This window comes from Mus caroli, unplaced genomic scaffold, assembly GCF_978045245.1.
Source record: "Mus caroli unplaced genomic scaffold, Mus_caroli_1 scaffold_3, whole genome shotgun sequence".
NCBI lineage: Eukaryota > Metazoa > Chordata > Mammalia > Rodentia > Muridae > Mus > Mus caroli.
Window position 1 is genome coordinate 152,000,882 of NW_028227258.1, and position 23,899 is coordinate 152,024,780.

The 23,899-nt window shown below is 47.0% G+C and overlaps 1 protein-coding gene across 4 annotated transcripts in view; it reads left to right on the plus strand.

The window, feature by feature from the left end:
• Nucleotides 1-23,028, plus strand: part of Znf704 (zinc finger protein 704) — a 184,165-nt gene extending 161,137 nt beyond the window's left edge. For 3 of the 4 annotated variants that reach the window (XM_021158282.2, XM_021158280.3, XM_021158281.2), the window contains 5 exons: nucleotides 2,807-2,907; nucleotides 7,377-7,644; nucleotides 8,729-8,833; nucleotides 15,385-15,482; nucleotides 16,383-23,028. In XM_021158282.2, coding sequence (XP_021013941.1) covers nucleotides 2,807-2,907; nucleotides 7,377-7,644; nucleotides 8,729-8,833; nucleotides 15,385-15,482; nucleotides 16,383-16,494 — 684 coding nt within the window. In that variant the 3' untranslated portion in view covers nucleotides 16,495-23,028. The remainder of the gene's footprint in view (nucleotides 1-2,806; nucleotides 2,908-7,376; nucleotides 7,645-8,728; nucleotides 8,834-15,384; nucleotides 15,483-16,382) is intronic. The other variant, XR_015046792.1, reaches the window with a different exon arrangement.
• The last annotated feature ends 871 nt before the right edge of the window (nucleotides 23,029-23,899 follow it).

Sequence of the window (23,899 nt, forward strand, 5' to 3'; positions counted from 1 at the left end):
GCTCTAACTTGGTGAGCACACAGTGTTGTCACGATCAGAAGACATTGTTTAGCTGGGGTCCTCCCCAGCCTCTGGCTGTACAGCCTTTCCCTCCCGCCTCAGAGATGGTCCCTGAGCGTCATGGAGGAGGGGTGTAAAATAGATGCCTGACTTTTGGATGAGCAAAGCACAGACACTTTGGCCCATTATCAGTTTCTGTATTAACTGTCATCAGCTGATAAGACCTGAGAGCTGCAGTAGTCAAATGCTTTGGTATAGTATAATCAAAAGACACAGTGATTTGATCCTTACATGCTGAGGAATGAGAATAAGGAAATTTTGTTTTACATAATTAAGCCATGTATGTTTTCTATAAGAGCAGAAAACTTTCTATGTACTGTAAAACACTGCAATTATAACATATAGTAGGCTTCAAAGCTGAGTCCAGATGTTCAGGGGTATAGGCATTGGGTGGTGTAACAACATGTGCTATGCAGAGTGTGTATGTGTGTGGTGTGTGTGTGTATGAGAGAGAGAGAGATATGTATGTATGTATGTATGTGTGATGTGTGTGTATGGTGTGTATCTGTGTGTGATGTATATGTTGTGTATGTGAGTGTGTGGTGTATGTATGTATGGTATGTGTGTCTGGTGTGTATGTATGTGGTGTGTGTATGTGTGGTATGTATGTATGTGTGTATGTTGTGTATGGTATGTATGTGTGTGTGGTGTATGTGTGTGTGGTGTATGTGTGTGTGTGATGTGTGTGGTGTGTGCACAGTGTGTATGTGTATGTAGTGTATGTGTGGTGTGTATGTATGTGTGGTATGTGTGTATGTTGTGTATGGTATGTATGTGTGTGGTGTATGTGTGTGTGTGGTATATGTGTGTATGATGTGTGTGTGTATGATGTGTGTGGTGTGTGCACAGTGTGTATGTGTATGTAGTGTATGTGTGGGGTGTTTATGTGTCTGTTGAGAACAAAGCCTACAGTGAAGTTAGGCAATACACCATGGGTAAGGGTTCCCAGAGACAATTCAGAATTACTCTGCTTTTAGTATTGAATTAATTGTGATCATTGTTGTTTGGAAACTGTTTGCTGGGCAGAGAAGGTAGCTCAGTTGGTGATGTGCTTAGGAGGACTTTAGCTTAGTCCCCATGTGTAAACAATGTATAAAAGCTAGGCTCAACTGCATACACTTGTAACCCCAGTGCTGAGGTCGGTACCAGCAGCTCCTGGGGGGCTTGCTGGCCGACCAGCCTAGTATTCGTGGAAAGTTCTAAGTAATGAAAGACCTTGCATCAAACAATCAGGTGGGTGATGCTTGAGAAGCAGCCCCCAAGGCTGTGCTCTGTCCTCTGCTCGCATGTCTTCCTGTGCACATACCCATGTCCCCTCCCACAGCAATACAGCTACAAAAAGGAAAACTATTGCTAAGTTATTCCAAATTGAGTTATCTTGCATGTTGCATGGCTGCAGCAAAAGGCTATAAATTAATCAAGGTGTTTTAATGTTATGAGACTTTAGTCTACAGGCAGTAGACATAGCTCAGCAGGTAAGGTAACTTGCCCACCTGGGCCTGAAGACAAGCGTTTGATTCCCAGGACCCATATGGTAAAACAAGATGTCAACTCCTGCCCTCCACATGCAAACAAACCATGGCATAGGTACTACCTCTGTCTCAGTCACCGTTCTATGCTGTGAAGAGCCACCATGGCCAAGGCAACTCTTCGAAGAGAAGGCATTTGATTGGGGACTTGCTTATAGTTTCAGAGGTTATTTTATCATCATCGTGGCAGAGAGAATGGCAGCATGAAGACAGACATGGTGCTGCAGAAGTAGCTAATCCTAAATCTTCATTCATAAGCAGAGATAGGCTAGGCCTGATGTGGGCTTTTGAAACCTCAGTTCCTAGTCTCAGTGGCGGCCACACCTCCTAATTCTTCTGTAACAGTGCCAGTCCCTGGTGACTAAGTATTCAAATTTGTGACCCTAAGGGAGGCATTCTCATTCAAACCACTACACCCTTCACACACATGCACACATGTAAGCATACAAACTGAATACAATTTCATTCCTGGGGAACTGCTTGTTTAGCATGTCCAAGCCGCTGAGTCCCATCTGAGCACTGCAAAAATGTAGAAATGCAGTCCAGGGCATGATGATAGTAATTCAATGACAGCTGCTCTAGGGGGTGATCACCCCAGATGCCGTTCTGCTGGTATCCATGGCATCATGGAGGCTTTACGCTCCTCTGTAGGAGGTTGTATTACGGTTCCTCTTTTGTGATCATTAGCACTGTGGTGAGGGGGGGAAAAAAAAAAAGAACACTGTGGTGGTCAGAACAGGCCCATGTGGTGGCCTCGTGAAGCCCGTGGTGGGCTCAGTCACTGCGCTAGGAGGCATTTGGAAAATGCTAAACCCTCACTGAGGAGCGTTGTGTAATTGTGTGCTGGGGTAAAGTTTGGCTTCTGCAGCAGATCCCAGGTTTGCTCCTTGAGTCTCTGAAACTCTTTAACATGGAGGCCACTAGCAGCATCTGTCTCTGGGGATCAAGTGCTTAGAACAGCACTCCCCCCCCCACCCAACCACCACCACCACTAATCACTTAGTTTAAGTACTGTCAGCGTGTCCCCAGTGGTTCTTAGGAAGAAATGGAAGTCGTCTGGGTTCACCCAGCTCTTTGCCCACTGGGAAAGCCCAGAGCAGAGATTCCGGTTGTCAGGAACATGGCGAGTGAGCAAAGGATATAACGTGCAGTGGGGACAAGAGGGAGACTGGATAGACTTGCTTGCATTGTGATGTTGTCTTTCCTTCTTCCTGTAGAACTCCATGAAGGTGATGTTCAAATGCCTTTGGAAAAGTTGTGGCAAGGTGCTGAACACAGCTGCTGGCATCCAGAAGCACATCCGGGCTGTCCACCTAGGGTAAGGCAGCGCGCCCTCTGTCCACCTCGGGTAAGGCAAGGCAGCGCGCCCTCTGCCACCTCGGGTAAGGCACCGCGCCCTCTGTCCACCTCGGGTAAGGCAAGGCACCACGCCCTCTGTCCACCTCGGGTAAGGCAAGGCAGCGCACTCTCGGGCCCATTGTCCACCTCGGGTAAAGCAAGGCACCGCGCCCTCTGTCCACCTCGGGTAAGGCAAGGCAGCGCACCCTCTGCCACCTCGGATAAGGCAAGGCAGGCCCTCTGTCACCTCGGGTAAGGCACCGCGTCCTCTGTCCACCGCGGGTAAAGCAAGGCAGCACGCCCTCTGTCCACCTCGGGTAAGGCAAGGCAGCGCGCCCTCTGTCCACCTCGGGTACGGCAAGGCACCGCGCCCTCTGTCCACCTCGGGTACGGCAAGGCAGCGCACCCTCTGTCCACCTCGGGTACGGCAAGGCAGCGCACCCTCTGCCATCTCGGGTACGGCAAGGCAGCGCACCCTCTGCCACCTCGGGTAAGGCAAGGCAGCGCACCCTCTGCCATCTCGGGTAAGGCAAGGCAGCGCGCCCTCTACCACCTCGTGTAAGGCAAGGCACCGTGCCTTCTGTCCACCTCGGGTACGGCAAGGCAGCACACCCTCTGTCCACCTCGGGTAAGGCACCGCACCCTCTGTCCACCTCGGGTAAGGCACCGCACCCTCTGTCCACCTCTGGTAAGGCAAGGCAGCGCGCTCTCGGGCCCTCTGTCCACCTCAGGTAAGGCATCACGCCCTCTGTCCACCTTGGGTAAGGCACCGTGCCCTCTGTCCACCTCGGGTAAGGCAAGGCAGCGCACCCTCTGTCCACCTCGGGTAAGGCAGCGCGCCCTCTGTCCACCTCGGGTAAGGCAAGGCAGCGCGCCCTCTGTCCACCTCGGGTAAGGCAAGGCAGCACGCCCTCTGCCACCTCGGGTAAGGCAAGGCACCGCGCCCTCTGCCATCTCGGGTAAGGCAAGGCAGGCCCTCTGTCCACCTCGGGTAAGGCAAGGCAGCGTGCCCTCTGTCCACCTCGGGTAAGGCAAGGCAGCGTGCCCTCTGTCCACCTCGGGTAAGGCAAGGCAGCGTGCCCTCTGCCGTCTCGGGTAAGGTAGCATGCCGCCCCTGTCCCCTTTGGAGCTGGTGGAAGGAAGTCTCAGTACAGCCCACACATGTGCACCTGGTCTCTGGCTCTTCCTGGTTCCTCCAGTAGGGGTGATCCTGCTGATAGTCAGCCACCAAGTCACCAGGCTGCAGAGCCTCCCTAAACTAGTGAGTCACCTTAGTATAATCCTGACACTGAGCCCTGGGTCCATTTAAAATGAAATGTCGGCTGTGAGGGTCAGAGTTAAACTGTGCAAGAGACACAAGGGCATCACCCTGGGAGCTGTGAATGTACTTGAAAGACACCTCATGTTTCTGTAAAACGAAATGTGTATCTACTTTTGCAATAATTGATATCATGACTTAGAACGTCTCAGAATGAGCACCCCCACCCCACCCCACCCCCTGAGACAAGAAGAAACTGTTCTCACACCTTGGATGACAGAGTCTAATGTGATGGTCTGGCTCAACCTGTTTCTCAGATTTTTTCTTCCTAGGCTTTAACAACCTTCCTATTGACAGAAGAGTTGTGATCAGGACCATGCAGCTGGACTTACAGCCAGGGGCAGTACGGGGCTAACTGTCCCTGCGCTAGTCCCCAGCCTGTCCTGTCCGTGTAGCCAGGGTTTAGAAGAGATCCTGTGTGACCATAGTTATCACCAGTGTGCATAAAGCAAGCATCGCCACCTTAGTAGCTCTGCATGCTCGACACAGAAGGGTCCTTTTTAACAAAATGGCTGTGGAGGATTCAGCCCTGGGGCCACCTTAGCCAGAAAGAAGCACGCTTGTAAAGTGTATAGTCTGAAAACTGGTATAGGCAAGCCCCAAGAAAGTGTGCAGGCTGCCAGAATCACACTCCCTGAGAGTGTCAGATCCAGAATGTATGGTCTCAGCCAGCAGGCCACAAGTGCCTCTATTGTCTCTCAGTCATACTGTGCTTGGTAGGAGCCTGCTCAGTTCCACACATGCTGATTACATGTGCAGTGGTACAGAGCGCGGCAAAGGACCCAGCCCTGGAGAATCAGAGCCGTGAGCAGACAGAGAGGCTTTCAGAGCGACAGAAGCAGGCTGCAGAGATGGCTCAGTGGTGAGGGCTTTCAGCACCAGCACTGATACCCAGGAAATCAAGGTCCTCTCTTGTGTTCCATGTCTCATTATTAAGATCATTTAAAACCAGACTCCCATGGAAGCTTGGGGACAATTTCACTAGAATTTAAAAGGACCCCAGGACAGGCGAACTATAAACCTCAGCAGCTGCCTAGAGAAAGGCTAGAGATAAGAGGGATTAAAAACAAACAGAAACCACGTTAAGTCAGCATGGAGGACAGCCACAGGGCCTTAGGCAGTGCCTAGTGGGGACTGGGCTCTCGAGAAGGAGGGGAGGCCAGAGTGTGGGCAAAAGCATGCTTATCTCTGCAGCTAAAGGAAGAGGCAGAAAAAAATGAGTAAAAGCCGGACTCAGAAAAGCGGGCAGACCCACCTGAGCTCACGGTGGGGTGTGAGAATTCTGAGAAGGAGAACTAGAGCCTTTGCTAAAGGGTTGGATGTGATGGGGCAGGCTTTTTATTCCAGCACTCAGGGAGCAGAGGCTGAGGGAACTCTGTGATTGTTGAGGTGAATTCCAGGACAGCCAGAGCTAAAGACAGACACCCTATTGTAAATAAAATTAGCCATTCTATCCACCCATAGAAAAAAACAAACAATCCAGGTTGGTGTTTTATTTACAAGCTGGAAGCCTAGGTTGGGCAGGTTTGGAGCTATTCTAACTTACTTCCCAGCCATAATTCCCTTGTTCCTTGCTGTTTCTCATGGCCGGGTCCTCATGGCCTGTCTCCTCTCATGGCTGCCTCCTCTACCTCCTTCCTCTTTTCCTCTCTCCTTTTCCCTCTCTCTCTCTCTGAAACCCTCTCACTCGATCCTCAAGTCTCACTTTTCTCCCTCTACTGCCCTATCACAGGCTCTAGCCTTTTATTGACCAGTTAAATTGGGGAGCAAGGTTTACGTAGCATCACTTGATGCGCATGTACTGGAGAGAAAAGGGTGATAGCAGGTGGTAGAAGCAAGCAGGAAGTGGTTAAGGCTGTAAACACTCACAGACCACCACAGTGGTAGACTTCCTAAAAGTTACATAACCTCTCCAAACAGCACCACCTGCTGGGGAGCAAGTGTTCAGGTACAGGATCCTGTGAGGGACATTTCTCAGCAAAAGCACCATCCCCACCACGTGCGGGTTCTGCTTTCTTCCAAAGCCTCAGCATGCAGGTAGATGCTTGCCTGTCTGTCACTTCTTCTAAACATCCTATGTAAAATCAGTACTACCCCCAGCCATGGACCTCTCTCCTAAGGGCTCGCAGATACTGCTTAATCTTTCCTTACTGAGACTTAACAAAGCCTCATAGACTAAAGAGCCGTTTATTAGGGATATCTTGTCTGCCTCTAGACTATAAAAGTTCCATCAAGCTGGGTGGTAGTGTCACACTCAGGAGGCAGAGGCAAATGGATTTCTGAGTTTGAGGCCAGCCTGGTCTACAGAGCAAATTCTGTATAGCCAGGGCTATACAGAAACCCTGTCTCAAAAAATCAAACAAATAAACAAGCAAACAAAACAAACAAAACAAAACAACAACAAAAAAACAAATCAAATAACAAAAACAAAAATAAACCCATAAAAACCAAAGCTATTATCAAGGCATAGTCTTTGTTTTGTTCCTGTTAGGAACTAGAATGTTTTATATGTAATGTATTCTCCATAAATTATTCTCAGATTAGTAAATGAATGACCAGGTAGGTAGGTAGGTGGGTAGGTGGAAGATAGACTGCTTTAAGAAGTCTTACTCTAGTTTTTGTTGCTGTGGTGTAATACTGGATGCCATGGGAGTTAAAGGCATGCATGGTAGTTTATTTGGCTCATGGTTCTGGATACTGGGTCATGCTGCACTATGAGGGTGTCCTTACTACATCTGGTTTTCCTTTCAGAACCACATGTGCCAGTGTACCAGCCCATCTTCTTGTCATCGTGCCCTGCCCCCATCTTCATACCATGGTGCTTGCCTCCCTTCCCCAATCCTCTTGACCTCTCCTTATTCTGGTTGCTTTTCAAAGACTCTCTTCCCAAACACCATTAACGTAAGGATTTGGAAATTAAGTTACTAACAGACAGTGCTGGTGGGGGACACATTTAAACCAGAGCAGAAGCTGATGAAAACCTTCTTCAGTAGGGTGGTTGAGGGTCACAGCTTGCTGTAAGGTTGCCAGGCCGGCAGAGAGGAGATTATTCCGAGAGGAGAGAATGGTCTCCACGAGTTGGAAGCAAGAGGACAGGCCGCTGAGCTTCGCTCTGCTCTCTCCTGCCCTAGGCGAGTTGGGGAGTCTGACTGCAGTGATGGCGAAGAAGACTTCTACTACACAGAGATCAAGCTCAACACGGATGCCATGGCTGAAGGCCTCAACAGTGTGGCCCCGGTTTCACCCTCCCAGTCCCTGGCTTCAGCCCCTGCGTTTCCCATCCCAGACTCCAGCCGAACAGAAACTCCTTGTGCCAAAACAGACACTAAGCTGGTGACGCCACTGAGCCGCTCAGCCCCCACCACCCTCTACCTCGTGCACACTGACCATGCTTACCAGGTGCGTGCTAAAGACCTTGTGCAAAAGCAGTAGCTAGCAGGCCTGGGACTGCAAGTTACCACACACACGCGTGCACACACACACACAAACCACAGCAACACACGTGGCAGCAACTCGGTTGGTTTTTCTATTTTCCCACAAGCCATAAGTGGTGGCTTGTGATCCCAGCACTCAAGAGGCTGAGGCAAAAGGATGATGAATTTGAGGCCAGGGCTGGGCTATAGAGTTTTAAGGGCAGCCTGAGCTACATAGTTATGACCACGTCTCTAAAGGCAAACCGACAACAAAGAGGGTCTGGTAGTCCAGGGCTGCTCTTGGTCAGTATAGAGGCCACGTGCAAAACCACTGTAACTGCTGAAAGATTTGTAATTAAAACCCATCAAAACCAAAAGCCTAAGCCTGGAGAAAAAACATACTTTACAGACTTGAGTCCTGGCATCTCAACTATGTTTATTTGTTCAATTTTAAGGTTTTAAATTTTTTCTTACATTTTTATTTTGTGTGTATCTACTTGTGTATGCACACACACACCCGACACATTGCACTTGTAAAGGCAGAGAACAAAACCCTCTCTGGTCCTAAGGATTGAACTGGGATTTTCAGGCCTGGCTACAGGCCCCTTTCCCTGCTAAGCTATCTCATTGGCCAAGTCTTTAAGCATGTTCAAATTACATGCTGTGCAGTGACCATCATTGTATCCATTTTCTTAGGAACAACCTTAGATGTGAGATGTCTAATGACCAAAACAATTGCACTCCTAAAATATTTATATCTTAGATGTGCCCATTTCCAAATTTATTGTTTAAGTTATTTCCTAATATGGTAGTCATATTTATGTCTAAAAACAGGTATATGTGCTTTTCAGACACTGGCATCCAATCTCCTATATATCCCCTATACCTCAGGTAGATTGCATCTATGAAAAGCTTCTTTCTGGCTACTCGCTGACCCTGTTCAGTCTCTCCCTGTTAGCATATGTTACCAGAGTAGCCTGTGTGTTCCTACAGCCCAGCTTAGAAACGAGAACTCAGATGCTGTGGACAGTCGCTCTTTCAAACAGCCTTCTCTGCCCCCTGCCTCTCAGGCCACACCCCCGGTGACGATTCCTGGATCTGCTGAGTTCACCCCGAATGGCAGCAGCTTCAGCATTTCCTGGCAGTCTCCCCCAGTCACTTTCACTGGCGTTCCGGTAAGTATGCAGAGCAGAGCAAGGTGAGCCAAGGCCGATGTACACTTAGAGAGCACACTTTGAAACAGCCATGGGAAAGATGGGAGTCCATGCCCAAAAGCGCTACTACAGTTTGATTCTGCTCTTTCTTGAGGTTGTATCTCAAGGCTAGCCTTGAACTCTGTATAGTCTAGGATGACCTTTGAACTGCTGACCCTCCACTGCCCGAATGCTGACAGTACAGGTGTTTACCATCATACTGACGTTCCAAAGGCTCTTGCTTCTATCTTTTTTTAAAAGATTTTTTTTTAAATCCAATTTAAAACTTTCTTTTTTTTTTTTAGATTTATTTATTTATTTATTATATGTAAGTACACTGTAGCTGTCTTCAGATGCACCAGAAGAGGGTATCAGATCTCATTACTGGTGGTTGTGAGCCACCATGTGGTTGCTGGGATTTGAACTTCGGACCTTTGGAAGAGCAATCGGGTGCTCTTACGTACTGAGCCATCTCACCAGCCCCCTTTTTCAAAGATTTTTAAAAATTTTATGTGTATAAGTATTTTGCTTGCTTGTATTTCTGTGCGCCACATGCATAGACTGCCCATGGAAACCAGAGGAGGATATTAGATCACCTGGAACTGGAGTGACAGAGAGTTGTGAGCCGCCGTGTGGGTGCTGGAAGTCAGAGCAGGCCTTCCCGGCTCAGCCAGCTCTCCAGTCGCACATGTATATTTCCTAAGGGACTCACAGATTTACCTGCAAAGGCCCCTTGTGAGTTAGGTGGCTGCAGCTAGGAAGATGTTTTGACTGATAGAAGAAGCTGTTGGTGTTGGAAATGTATTTTGTGTTGGTGTTACAGTTATGTGCCCATAAGATGATTGAATTCGTAGCTTGATTCATTCTTCTTACAGAAAAGCTGGTGTTTATCATTATAAATTCATAAACTTTGTTAGTTTGATATAATGTCCTGATAATATGCTACTTGAAAATCCAAAAATTAAATAAATTGAAATCAAATTTTTTTTTAAAGCCCAAGCAATCCATCTTTGATGGATAATTTGAAAGTAAATGAGTGCTAAAATATGCAGCAGTGGTTTATGTAGGAAATAAAAATTAACTCAATATATTAAGTGATTCTGATAAATCACCTTGAATTAATGTGGTTCCTAACAGTTCATTTAAAAACTTATTGGGATGCCGGGCGTGGTGGCGCACGCCTTTAATCCCAGCACTCGGGAGGCAGAGGCAGGCGGATTTCTGAGTTCGAGGCCAGCCTGGTCTACAAAGTGAGTGCCAGGACAGCCAGAGCTACACAGAGAAACCCTGTCTCGAAAAACCAAAAAAAAAAAAATAAATAAATAAATAAATAAAATAAAATAAAATAAAAACTTATTGGGTCTTACATAGCTTCTCACAGAGTACCAAGAGACCTCCCTGCACAAAAGCCATGCTCACAGGGGCGTGACTCCTGAGAAGGGTCAGAACTAGGCTCCCAATAGCAGATGGCAGCTTGTCCAGCCCTGGCCAGTTCCGGAGGTTCCCAGCGAGTCTAGAAGCCTCCTGTGGAGGTTCTGAGTAACTGGGTAAACTCTGTCTGCTCTGCCCATACGTGTCTACCAAACTCCATAAAAGGAGTCAGTGAGCAGCCCCTGCTGACAGGGCTAGGCGAGGAAGGCTTTCCAGAACGTACTCTGGGGTTGTGGTTTTTAAGCACTGTCATAAATAAGGAATAACTCTTTAAAAGCCACTGAACAATGGTGGCCCCTGTTAACTCTCAAAGGGTGACCTTCTACATTTTTTTGTTAGTTTTACTTGTGGCACAAACATTGTTCTGCCCATGTGGCCATCAGATAACTGTGAAGCATTTCCTCTGGGAGACTTTTTCATTGGTGGACAAAAGCCTAGAGTGATTTGCCATTTGACACTACCTGTCTGTGACGGTTAGTGTTGTCAATTTGACAAAAATCTAAACTTACCTGGGAGACAGGCCTCTGGGAAATTATCTTGTATTAATAGAAATGGAACGATGGAGCCACCATGGTTGGCATTAACTCTAGACAATACAGATGGAGAACAGGAACTGGAGGAGAGAGGAGCCTGCATTCATCATTCCTGTGTCCTGATTGTGGGCACATTGTGTCCCGTGCTCCACGTTCCTGCTGCACTTGCTTCCCATCATGGATTGTACCCTTGAACCAGAGTATGTTATCACAGCAGCAGAGGAAGAGGCTAAGATGCCTTCTGTGATGGCCTGGTGTATTCACCCTCCCCATGGCTGTGACCAGTGCCTGACAGTAGGAACTGAAGGAAGGGGGAGGGCTTATTAGGGCTACTGGCCCACCATGGTGGGGAAGGCGTGGCAGTAGGTGTATCCACGGCCTGGAGCAGAAAGGTGAATGGTGGTGCTCCAGTTGGTGCTCCACTTGGCTCCATCTTTTTTTTTTTTTTTTTTTTTTTTTCCAACCAGGCCCAGGCTACAGAATGGTGCCACCCACACTCAGCGTAGATCTTTCCTTCCTCCTGGGAAAGCTATCCCAGATACACCCAGAGGTGTGTATGCTAAATCTTGTCGAGCCACCATCACGCCTAAAGTGAAAGCTATAGTTCCAATTCCAGCTACAGGCTGAGAGTGCAGCAGTTTCTCAGCTCCTCACTTTACCTTAGAAAGGCATTCCAAGCACATAGGCCACACGGCTGGCTCATCAGTGTGAGAAGAGCTTGTCCTGGCCACCACGCTCCACTTGGTGTTCAGAACTGAATGCAAGGCCTCTGGCTCGGCAGCTGCATATCTCTCTCCCTCTCTCCCTCTCTCCCTCTCCCACTTAAACTCACTCTACAGCCCAGGCATACCCTGAGTGTGCTATCCTGTCTCCAGATCCACCGTGCCTGGCTTATGCTATGCTGGGGTTTGTTGTTGTTGTTGTTTGTTGTGCTTTGTTTTGAGAGGCCAGGGTTTGAGACAGGGTTTCTTTTTTTTTCTTTTTTTTTTTTTAAGATTTATTTATTATATGTAAGCACACTGTAGCTGTCTTCAGAAACCAGAAGAGGGTGACAGATCTTATTAAAGATGACTGTGAGCCACCATGTGGTTGCTGGGATTTGAACTCAGGACCTTCAGAAGAGCAGTCAGTGCTCTTAACCACTGAGCCATCTCTCCAGCCCCGAGACAGGGTTTCTCTGTGTAGCCCTGGCTGTCCTGGAACTCTGTAGACCAGGCAGGCATCGAACTCACAGATCTGCCTGCCTCTGCCTCCCACATGCTGGGATTAAAGGCATGTGCCACCACCCAGCTCTACTCTGCTTTTTTTAATTAGACCATCCTAGAGACATGGTTCTGGTTTTTATCGGCTGTCTCTTTTCCCAGTTCCTAAAAGTGACTTTAGCATGCCAGCCCGGATTCCTTATATTGTTTGTTTTCCAACAATGAGATTTTAGAACTCTTCCATGGACTTTATAGCTGTTGATAACCTCAGTTTCGATGCAACCCCCCCCCCCCCTTTTTCATTTCTGCTTTAGTTTCCAGGGGCATCCTAGCAGGGAGATTGCACAGAAGATAGATGTAGTATCTGGGTCAACTGGAAAGTCTACCTTCTGTGGCTGTTTCTCATTTATTCTTTTCATTTTGTTTTGTGATGGGGGTACTTTTATGGGTATGTGTGTGTAGACCGGAAGTTGATACAGATTGCCTTCCTCAGCTGCTGCCCTGTATTGTGGCAGGGTCTCTGAACCCAGATCACACATTGGGTAAACCAACTGGCTGGCTAGTAAAGGCCCTGGGACTCCAGAGTTACAGATGCACTGCGTGTCACTTGTCCATTCTGCATGGTTCTGTGTTCCACACTCAGGGCCTCATCAGTATGCAGCGGGAGCTATAACAACTGAGCCTTCTCCCAGCCTCTGTCTCCCATGTCTAATTTATTCTTAGAGTCTCTGGTTTGTAATCTGCTTCGGCCAAGACTTGAGATAAACACTTCAGCAGTCAAGCTTGCTGCTCCTATTTTAAGGTTGTGGGTATATTTTTAAATGCTTAGTTTGACTCTAGAAAGACTGGAATGTAGCTCTAAAATTATTCCTTATACTCCTGAACTCCTGGCAGTGCTTTCAAAGAACACAAGGTTGGGTACCTCCCATCCTGTGCTCTTGTTGGTGGGCTCACTTTCCTAACAGCATCGAGGCTTCAGGATTGGCTTGTTCACCATCTCGATGCCAGTCACTGTGCCAGCCCAGAAGCCCATGACATAGAGAGCCAGGCAGAGTTGGGAACGTGATGCTGGGAACTCTCAAATGGCATGGCAGCTTCAGATAGCAGCTCTCACAATGTTAAATTATAAACAACATTTAGGATGGGTTTCTCTCAAGATTCTAAACAGAATAGTTTCTATTAATGAAAATCTCTTCTGTCTTTGTATTCCCAAACAAATGCCCTGAGGTTGCTGTCCTAGGTCCACCCCAGAGATCTAGTGCTGAAGAGAAGCCTTGGGGGACTTCCTATGGAAAGCCCCTTCTGAGCTGTTCCGGGTCTCCTGATTTTTGCTTTATTCACTTCTGTGTGAGATTTCTTGAGTACTGGCTTTAGTGAGCCCCAGCATCAAAGCCCTTCCCAAAGTGTAGCTGTGCAGACTTGCATCTGCAGACACCACTGCCCTGCCGCGCACACATGCTTCTCTAGCCTGAGGCCGAGGAGTGAGCAGGAGTCCCTCATTGGTCATCTAAGCTACTACAGCAGCATAGACCGAGCGGTGTGAGTGGCAGTAGTGTGTTTCCTGGAAGCTACAAGCCCAGAATCGAGGTGTCGGCTGTTTTACATCTGGTGGGGGCTCTCTTCTGGTTTGTAGTTGTCTGCCTTTAGAGCTTTGTCTTCACCTGGCTTTTTCTGGTGTGTACAGTCTATAGTGAGAGATGGAAGTGGGGGCGGAGAGAGGTAAACATGCATACCGGCCCTCTGCAGTCTCTGGCTGAGGTGTGTGCACTCGAGTGCACTGTCTGGTATCTCTTCTTATAACACTAATCCTATTGTTGCGGGGCCTACTCTTATAACCTCATCTAACTTTAATTCCTTGAAGGGCTTATTTTTTAATATAGCCAGGCTCAGGATTTAAAATTTCCACATAAAGTTTTAGGGGAAGCAGGGAGGCCAGGCCTGGTGGTATTTGCCTCTAGTCCCAGCACTTGAGAGGTAAAGACAGAAAGATCAAGAGTTCAAGACCAACCTCCACCACATAGGAAAAAAAAAGGATAGGAGGTGGGGTCTAGCTGGAGGAAGTGGGTTGCTGTGGTTGTGTCTCAAAGTTCATGTCTGCTTCCAGCCTGAGCTGCTTTGCAAACTCAAAAGTTGATCAGGCTGTACCCAAGCTCCTACCATACCCTCTCCCACCATAGTAGACAACATTTCCTTGAACTGTGAACCAAGATAAACATCTCCTGTGAGCCACTTCTGTCATACACTCTGTCTTAACCACAGAACAAGAACTCTCAAGATGCTGGGGGTTTATTTTTCATTGCCTAGAAGCAGGGTCTAAAATGCTACTGAAAGATTCCTTCAGTCAAAAATCTTTCCTAGTCCATATGACAGAAGATCACAAGGGAAATTCTCTAAAACATATATAGAAGTGCATTGCAAATCCGAATCCTGTGCTGTTGCACCCATCCACTCTGACCTCAAGGCACTCATATGACCTTTCTTAAGCAATTGCTTCCATTCCAAAACAACCCTGTAGAGTTGTATTGCTCAGCACAGCAGCTGGCGGTCAGCTAGTGTTGCAGGATGCACACTGTTCCTGCTGTCAGTGTGGGAAACAACAAAGTCAAATCTTCCTATGTAAAAACGTGTGTTCCAGATACCTCACGTGTCTCACTATCTGAAGAGATTAGCCATGATGGAAAAACTACAAGTTAGAGTCCTTTAAACTCACTGGAAGTCATACGTACTGAGTAAGCATGGTGTGGGCACATAGCATAATAATTGTATTTGTTTATAAATAATAGCATATGGTACTATCCGTAATGACACAAAGTGTACTTTATATTTAGTAAAGTTGACTTCAAGGTAGACTTTTGGACACGTTTGAGATACAAGACAAAAACTAGAATGTAGAGAGCAGGCCAGTGAGATGGCTCCACGGGTAAACAGTTGACAAGACTGAGTTCTGTCCCTGAACCCACACAGAGGTGGCACAAGATAGTGGGCTGTGGCTGGAGTAGACCTGGCCATATTGGTTTTCAGCGTATGACTGTGGAAGTGTTTGGACTTGGAGCTGGAAAGGCCGTTGTTTGCTTAGAGATAATGGGCTTTTCTGTGGGAGTTTGGAAGATAATGACAATGAGAGAAATGTTGGCAGCAGGGGAACACCCACTCCCCCACTATCTGGGCTCTGAGGTGAGTTAAAGAGCAGTTATCAGGTCAGCATAGCTGTCTCGTACCAGCTGCAATCCCAGAGTTCCTAACCTTGGCAGTTTAACCCTGACGTTCATTTTACTCTGCAGTTGAGAACAAAGCCTTTCTGCTTTGGGAAACACTCCAGGGAAGGGGAAGGATCTGCTCAGTCAACCTGCCTGTCCTTGTTTCCCAGGTGTCTCCTACACATCATCACACAGCGGGCTCAGGAGAGCAGAGACAGCACGCCCACACGGCCCTGTCCTCCCCGCCCAGAGGGACAGTCACCCTAAGGTATGACTGCTTGATGCTACCTACTTCACCTCAAAGGGATTTCTTAAGAAATGGAGAACTAGCAAAGGGAAGGAAATATGACCCACTGTAAAATGTCTTCCCCGTCCATGAGCGTGCTTCCCTCCCTTCCCGTGGTTTCCTAACCAGTAACTAGTTAAGGGCACTTGTAGTGTGTAGGCTGGATAGCTGTACTCACTGTCCTCGATTAACTTCTGTATGATAGGAACAGTTAGTTAGTTTTAGTCTATATCTAGGAAAGTCTCCTAGGAAGCCTCAGCCAGAATTCTGAACACTGGAAAGACACGCTGAAAATTTGGAAGAGCACTGTTGTTCTCTGATGTTATGTGTTTTGTGTATATTTGTTGTTGTTTGTTTGTATGTGTGTTTGTTTTGTAGTAGGCAGGATATTTGGGGGTGGAGACAGAAGATGCATATGGTGCACATGTGGGGTTTGTCTTGACGGGGTGTCTCACTCACCCACTGCAGTCAAGCTGGTCCAAGAGCTTGCAGGGACCTCTCTGTCAGCGTCTCTCACCTTGCTGTATAAACACTGGGATTATGGGCAATTGCATGCACGAGCTATCACATCCAGCTCCATATAGGTTCCAAATGTCCTCCTTGTGCTTGGTGAGCAGGGATGCCCCAGGTCCACCTCCACAGTCCCCACCTCTTGTGTCTACCTCCTTACTCTTACTCCATGGCCAAGGAAACATTTCCATGAATGGGATTTAGAAACAGTGTAAGCACAGTGGCCAGAGAAATACCCAGCCATACGGGAAGTCCTACTCCATTCTGGGTGGGGCTTTTTGTCTTCTGTTCCCCCTTATTCTTTGCAACTCTCCCCAGAAGGCCCGCCCCGTTCCTGTCCCTAAGGCTGTCTGTGTGCCGTCTTTCTTACAGGAAGCCCAGAGGAGAAGGCAAAAAGTGCCGCAAGGTTTATGGGATGGAAAACAGGGACATGTGGTGCACCGCCTGCCGCTGGAAGAAGGCCTGCCAGCGGTTCATTGACTGAGCCATTCCTGCCTCTCCTTCCAAAGGAAGCTACTCAAGGCCCAGGGAAGGCCCTGCCTGGAATTCCAGGAATATAATTCCTTGGTGGAATTAAAGCAAAAAAACAAAAACAAAAACACAGCAAAAAATCAGCACTGCACTGCTCTGAGAACCAGGTGAGAGCGCCAAGGAGGACTTTTTCCTTCGAAGGAAAAGCCAGCTTCCTTAGCTCTCAGTCTGGTCTTAAAGCTGGTCTTCTGTAGCAGCTCAGCCAACCAGGCCCACTTCACCTAGAGAGAAGGCAGATTTTGATAAGCTTTCTGAACGCTGGCATTTTTGAGGGTTTTTGACACTGAAAACAATATGCCCATAAGCTACACAATCCACCCATAAGCTACACAGTATGAGGTAGCATTTGTATAAAGGATAGTACCTACCTTGTGAATAGGCATCTCTCTGTTTTTCCGCGCAACTCCTTGGATCAATCTGATCATGATGTATTTCAAAAAAGAGTTTTTCTATGTCTGTTTTGTTTTCAAGAAGGACCCCAAGTGGAACCATTGTAACGATGTTAGCTTGGAGGCCCTGAGTAACTTACATAAGGCCAAAAGGGATTGACAGTGAGTGAGATTCACCTCAGCCATCACCTGAGGTAGGACACCAAGAGGCACTGCAGAAAGCATCTGAAAATCGTTCTTGGATCCCAAGTGGTGGCACCACTAAGTCTCTGCCTGCCATGGCTCAGGCGAGAGCTGGCGCTAATAGCAATCTGGTCAACCTTGATGCTTCTTTCAGGGGTATCACACACACTGCAGCCTGGATAGTGTGCCCTGCTTGGTTCTGCCAAGACCATAGCCAGGACTCTGGGAGAGTATTCTGCTCTCCAACCCCGCCCAGGTAGAAAATTCCAGACTGGCCAGTAGGTTTGCTTCCAGCAGAGCATAGCTGTGGGAAAGATCCACTAGGGCATCAAGCCAACTTCCATTGTGAGTGCACTTTTCTAGATGGCGTGCTTTACCTGGCTAGGGGTTGAGTTAGTGGACTCGGTGACGTATATGGATAATGGAACGCTAAACTTTGTTGTCTTATAAGAATATTGAAACTATGAATTAAGAATTTGCTCAGAAGCTAACTTACAGGATGCCCAAAGGCAGATGCATCTTGGTATAGGACTCTCTCCATTGAGTAGGGCCAAGGCTTAGGCTGGGTTCCAGCTATTGGAACGTCTAACCTGATGTACTGGGCTGTTGGAAGGGTGGAGCTTGGAGCAGCTATCAAGCCTTGTGAGGACTTATTCTCTGTCTGCCCTGCTTAAGAGAGATGAGTGTCCTGTACCTATGCATGGAAAGAGCACCTTATAGGAGCCACTAGGTAGGGATGGGGAACATGGTGTCAGCAATATGAATGTTAAATGAACTTGCACAGAGGAAAACTTAATATATGTTTAAAGATTGTACATAGTACTTTTTTACAGAGTAGAGAAGTCATGTAGGCGTCAGAGGCACCTCTTTGTATATAAGGGGTGTATATGGAGGCTCTACAGCAGAGCACCCTTCACTGGAGCGTTCATGTATTTTGGCAATTTTATTTTTTAAATTCATGTGGCTTCTTATCACGGAAATCAAGGGAAACGGGAAAGAGATGCTGATCTTTTCCTTTGGATACTTAAAAGGAAAACAAAACACTTAGTTCAAGAGAAAAGAGAAAGCTTTCTCTGATTTCCCTGTAGGTTGATAACCAACATCAGCCATACCACCTGTTCCAGATGTTTTGACCTGCAACCAGGAAACAACTTTTTGCTTTTAAAGTCCGGAGCTAGATTTCTTTCCCCTGGGCATGTCATCTCCTTATCTACTGTAGCCTCACTCCCTGAAATGGTGTTCTAGCTGCTCCAAGAGGCCCTGAGCAACATGGAGATTGAGACATCAACTGTTTGGTCAAGTTCACCATGTGCTTAAATAACAGATGGATCCTAGGCTAGAGGGTTTTCTCCTCAGCAAAGCTCCCTTAATTTTTAAAATCTCAGATGAAGACTTTAATCAAAATATTAAAGTGATGTGAAATTAAATCCACCTTCTCTTGAAGAACTTGGAGGTGAAGGAATGCTGTCTGTATGAGAGCAGTCCTCAGGTGCTGAGCTGTCTCCCCCAGAAACCCAGCCTAAGGGCAGGTCTGAGCCTGCTGAAGTGCATATTGTCAGCACAATCTTGACATCAAATGCACCTGACCCGAATCCCTCGTTTCCTCAGACACCTTCATCATACCAGCTCTTGTGCATCCCCAGCCCACCCAGGGCCCTCATCTCCAGGCCAGCCTTAGGCACTGAACCTTTCCTTATCTGGCTTCCAAGGTGCAGGCAAATCCTGAGTACAGTTCTGGACATAGGCCCATTCCCTGTGTGGAAGGGTGTATGCCAGGGGACCAGAAGCTCTGAATTGCAACATACAGTTAACTGATTATCTGAGTTACTTTTTGTGTGAGTTACATTTCTTAAGTAGTTATTTTGTTATTTGGGGACCCAAACAAAGTGCCAAATGAAGCCTGACTTTTCATTTCATGCCATTTCCATGAAACTAAGTTCTTTTTGTGTCTTCATTTTGTGGAGAAACAGAGAAAGAAAGCATGAGAGTTGGTGAGCTGGCTGCTAGCCTGAGGCTCTGTGTACCCCAGGGCTTACAGCCCTGTCTGTCAACGGAGCAGTGATGTAATGAATTCTTGTCCATGGAAATGTCAAGTTCTTCTTCTTCCATGATGCCCGTTCTTACAAAAAAGGTTTCTCATTTCTCCCGGAAAAGACATGTCACAGTGACTAGCAGGACATTCTCCAGGCAGCTAGGAAGCAACGTGTGCAGTAGTTTCCAGCCTTAACCTTCCTGGAATATGGACACGTATTTTGTGAAAATCTGTGAGACAACATGGGGAACCCCCCCCCCCCCAGGTAGCATATGTGTCAAGGGGGCACTGTGGGAGACCTGCACACCCCTGTCTTCTGCTCATCTTCTTGGGCTGCTCAGCTAGGACTCCTCCATGTCTGCTGCAGACGTCTGACACAAGACAGGAGCTGCTTCGGCCAGGAGCTGTCCATCAGGCTCCCCTGCCACCTTATGTCTGGGAAGTTCGGTTCTCTGGATTAGCAAAAGCTAGCACCAGGAAGAAAACAGTGGGTTTCCAAACCAGAGTGGACCTATCGTGTCCGTTGATAGTACCATGTCCAAGAGGTTCCCTTCTGAACCTCCCATGACCAAGCTATAAAGGAAGATCATCTCTAGAGAAAAGCACTGCTGTTGAGCTCTCCAGAAATTTCTTCAGAGTTCACGTATGTTGGAAAAATTTTTTGAAGCCAAATTGTTCCCCATTGCAATTGAAGACGACATGATTTGGAGTCTGCCATCTCTGGTCTCCAAGAACAAGTACGTCACACTTTTGCCAGAAGCCCTGGGCTTAAAGTGAGCAGTGAGCCCCTATAAAAGAGTCTGTTTCATCTCTGACTTCAGCTGCTCTGCAAGACAAAGGTGGCATTCACTGGAGAAGGTTCTGAGAAAAGAGGTGAGCACTGTACATCCAAGAATCTGTTGAGCATGGTAGCAGAATACTGTAAATGCCACTCATTTCCTCAGGGAGACAGGATGCTGTGGGAAGAGATCTGGACAACCAAGACCAGGAAGGTTCTTATCTCCTCAAGTCTTTTCTTGTCAGAACAAGTGTTTCTTTATGTAACTCTCTGTGTCATTTCAAAACAAATCCGTGTTCAGCTGGACAGGCAGACAACTTCCATGAGGTGTGGCAGAGGGACTGTCTCTTTGTAGCTGCCCTAAAGCTGATTGAGGTTTGAGCCACAGGTGAAGAGCCTGCTGGGTATCCATAGACATGGTGAGGCTTCCTCTGAATGTAATTGGGAACAAAAAGCCTTGCTGTTCCTTGTAGTTTCTCAGTCTGGATGCTGTTTATTATACACAGCATCCTCTAAGGGAGGGAAAGCTGGCCACGACGTGTGGTTTGCTTTAGTGGCATGTTCAGGAGCACACTGCCATGGACTCTTGTGGACAATGTGCTGTCTTTGCTCTTGTCCGTAGGATTTCCACCAACCACGTCAGCTGTAGCATTGACCTGTGTGAATACGTGCAGATGAGTGGAGCCAGCATGGCCCGTCAGTATGACAGCGTTGGGAGCGGGGGTCATTTTGAAGGGCATGTTAGGCATATGAGTCAACTGGCAATTTTATTTCTGTAAGAAAGAAACCTACCAGCAGCACACAGGTGCCACCAATCCTCCCACGTGGAGGGATTCCTCCATGTTACAATTTCATCCTGTATTTTCTGCATTGTAAGTAGCCACATGGGAAGTTAGTAAATAAGATGAGGTTAGCACTTTTAGGTACCAGTTGTCCTGAGTAACTGTACTCCAACAGAGCAAGGATGTATGAAACGTACTCAAGACTTGCTTCTGGTGACAGACTTGGAAAAGGCCCATTTCCAATGACACACATGCTTTAAAGAGTGTACCTATCACAGGACCAGGAATCAAAACGGGAATTTTATCTCCTGTCCTGTTGTGTAAATAGCTTTTTTTTCCTAAGACAATCTCATGTTTTATAACTTGTTTGTGTGTCTGAGAATCATAGTGGTAATGTGTTATGGTAAATGTACTCTTAAATACAATAATAATTACAACTTAAATTTCCAAATGAAAGAAATACACTGCTTAGGCTTCTGCAAGAGACATGACACTTTTATAATAAGCATTAGTACTTAACTTCTCAAGTTTAACAGAACTGGAACTATTTTACAAGATACCGCGTTTTGTAATCACAGAGAACATGAACACTTTGTGGGAAATGACCTTGGTTTTATACATTGTAGCTTATTTTTTAAAATGCAGTATTTTAACCGGCAGGACGTGTAGATATGGCACACAGTTCCTGCTCCTCTATCCAAGGGCTAGGCCTCTTTTAAGCAAGGGTTTTGATGCGGATCTTTTCAGTTAACCCTCTGAGCAAGGGTGGAAATGTAGAACAGATAGAAAGGTCATTTGCAAGAGAATCAATGAAGCAGCAACTATTCCCTCATGACCAGTGTGTATTCAAAGCATCTTTGTGGGGGCAGGGGGCATGTCACATGAAGATTCACCTTCTATATTTTAAACCTAAGAAAAGATGCTAGCACATAGGCTTCTAGGCCAGGGAAGAAATATCCCTTTAGTGTGGTATGAATTTTCTTATGAGTTTTCACCTATCAGAACTACATGCCTGCATTTAATAAGCAAGCACCATTTGGTGGCAGTGTCTAAAACTGTAGTTTATATGCCCAAAGAACCTTTAAACAGTCAGCAGTCTTTGTGATTTTGTTGTTCTTACCACCGCCACCTAGAACCTTCCTCATCAGGACCGTTTGATTTTTGTTTGTTTTTCACTATGGAAAACTCACAGGCACACAAGGTTGTGAGCAGTAAATGACAGAATTCCCATGGGACGTAAGAAATGGGAGCCACATACACAGTGTGAGCACTGCCAAGGCTATTTTAAGCCGTCCCACATCAACAAGCCCACTCACTGTTAAAGAAAACATCTTCCCAAGAGTTTATTGACTCAAAAAGCTAGCCCAGTTAGCCAAGTATGCGACAGTTTCAGAACAGAGGCTGAGGTGGGACAGCTGTGTACCTGCCAGGTAACTGTACCAGTTACTGAGAGGCCACTCTAGCTTTGGTTCCATGTACGGTTGATAGTCTGTTTGACTGGAACTATAAAGGCATTGTATGAGAGAACAGGGGGTTGTGTAGCCTTGCACCCAGTGCCTGAGTGGGCTGGCTTGCAGCTAGCTCTCCATTGCCATCCCCTAGGATAGCACCACTGATGGATGGCATTTGGGTGCCCAGCAAGTTTTCACTGCCACATGGTTTTGAACTATGTGTAACTTACTCCACCTGTGCGTGGAGGCTTCCTTCCAGAGACTGTGCATTTAGACACTTTAGAACAGCTGGAAAAGGAGTGCAGATGTTCAGGGCATGTCAGGACCAACAATGGTGTTGGACTAGACAACTGACATCTACCGAACAGGAAGGACCCTCACTCAGCTTTTGACAATCAGGCCAAGTTGCCAGATCCAAACTGGAGACATGGCACTACCCGACAATTCAGTGTTGACCACTAACATCCGTTCTCAGCCAATCCTGCAAACCAAGAAAAGCTGTGTTAGGGCAGAGGCATCCTGTGGCCACAGTATCAGCTATGGCAAACAGTTCCACACTTGTGAACTAACAGGCCCAGATTCCTCCTTGAGCATCGTAGACTCATGTGCTGCCACAATCTGAACAGCAGACATTTCAAAAGAGGGAAGACGCTATTCCTCCCTAGAGAATATCCTCATGGAAGACAAAAACAGAAATGTCATCTCTTCAGCTTAGCATTGCTCCTGATCAGAATGCACTAAGTTGTCACCCGGCTCTTGCAAGAGCTGCCTCCTGACATACCCAGGCCACACCCCAAAGTATTGAATAGCTGTAACCCTGATACTGTGTCTGCTACCGTGACCACTGTGATGAAGGGCAGAGGAAGGGAGAAAGGAAAGGAAGGAGGGAGGGAGGGAGGGGGGCAGGAAGGGAGGGAGGGAGGGAGGAAGGAAGGAGGAAAAAGTAATCGCGTGCCTTTGAGGAGGCAGCCGAGTACCTGGTGCTTTACAGTAGCACATGGCCCTCCCGTGCCAACGCCCTCTGCCTACTCTTTGTGCTCCTTAGCTCCCGAGGCCATCTCTCTCCTTGTCCCACTATAAATGTATATATAATTTCACCTCTGATCTGGTAAGGCCCCTGCTTCAGAACTAGCAGGCACTTAGGTGTTTTCAGGAGTCCATTCACCTTAAAGGAAGTTTTTCCACACAGGCAACCTCAGTCTCTTTCTCGCCGGGTGAAATAAAACTGAGAATAACTTTGTCACGTGAGTGGAGGGCTACACACATTAGACGTTCATTGTTCTGAGAAAGTACATTATTTTAAACTCTGTCTTCTATTGAAGTTCTGATGTCACAGGGACAGTTCTGTATGGTAAAGAATGTTTCATTCAGACATTACTTCCTTTGATCTTCATATGAATCTAGTATAGAAAACAAACCCTAAGGCCACTAATAGCCATGCCAAGGCACTGGCTCAAACCTATGAGTCAGCACCGTCATTACCTGCAGAGAGAGACCTGGCCCAGCTGGCCCGCTGTGACTCAGAGCCATGGATTCCCAGGGCCCACCGTGTTCTCAGCCCAGAAGTAAAGAGCACACTCATGTCACTAAGTGCAAGTTTAATTATCCCCAAGTTCCATCCAGTGAGATAGTAAAGTGTAGGAGGAGTTTGTTAGCCAAAGCAATATTCTAATAAAAATGTTGACTCCTTAGGAGAAAATAGCTTGCTCTGGCCTCTGGCCTTTCTGTGACTTTAAGTTGATG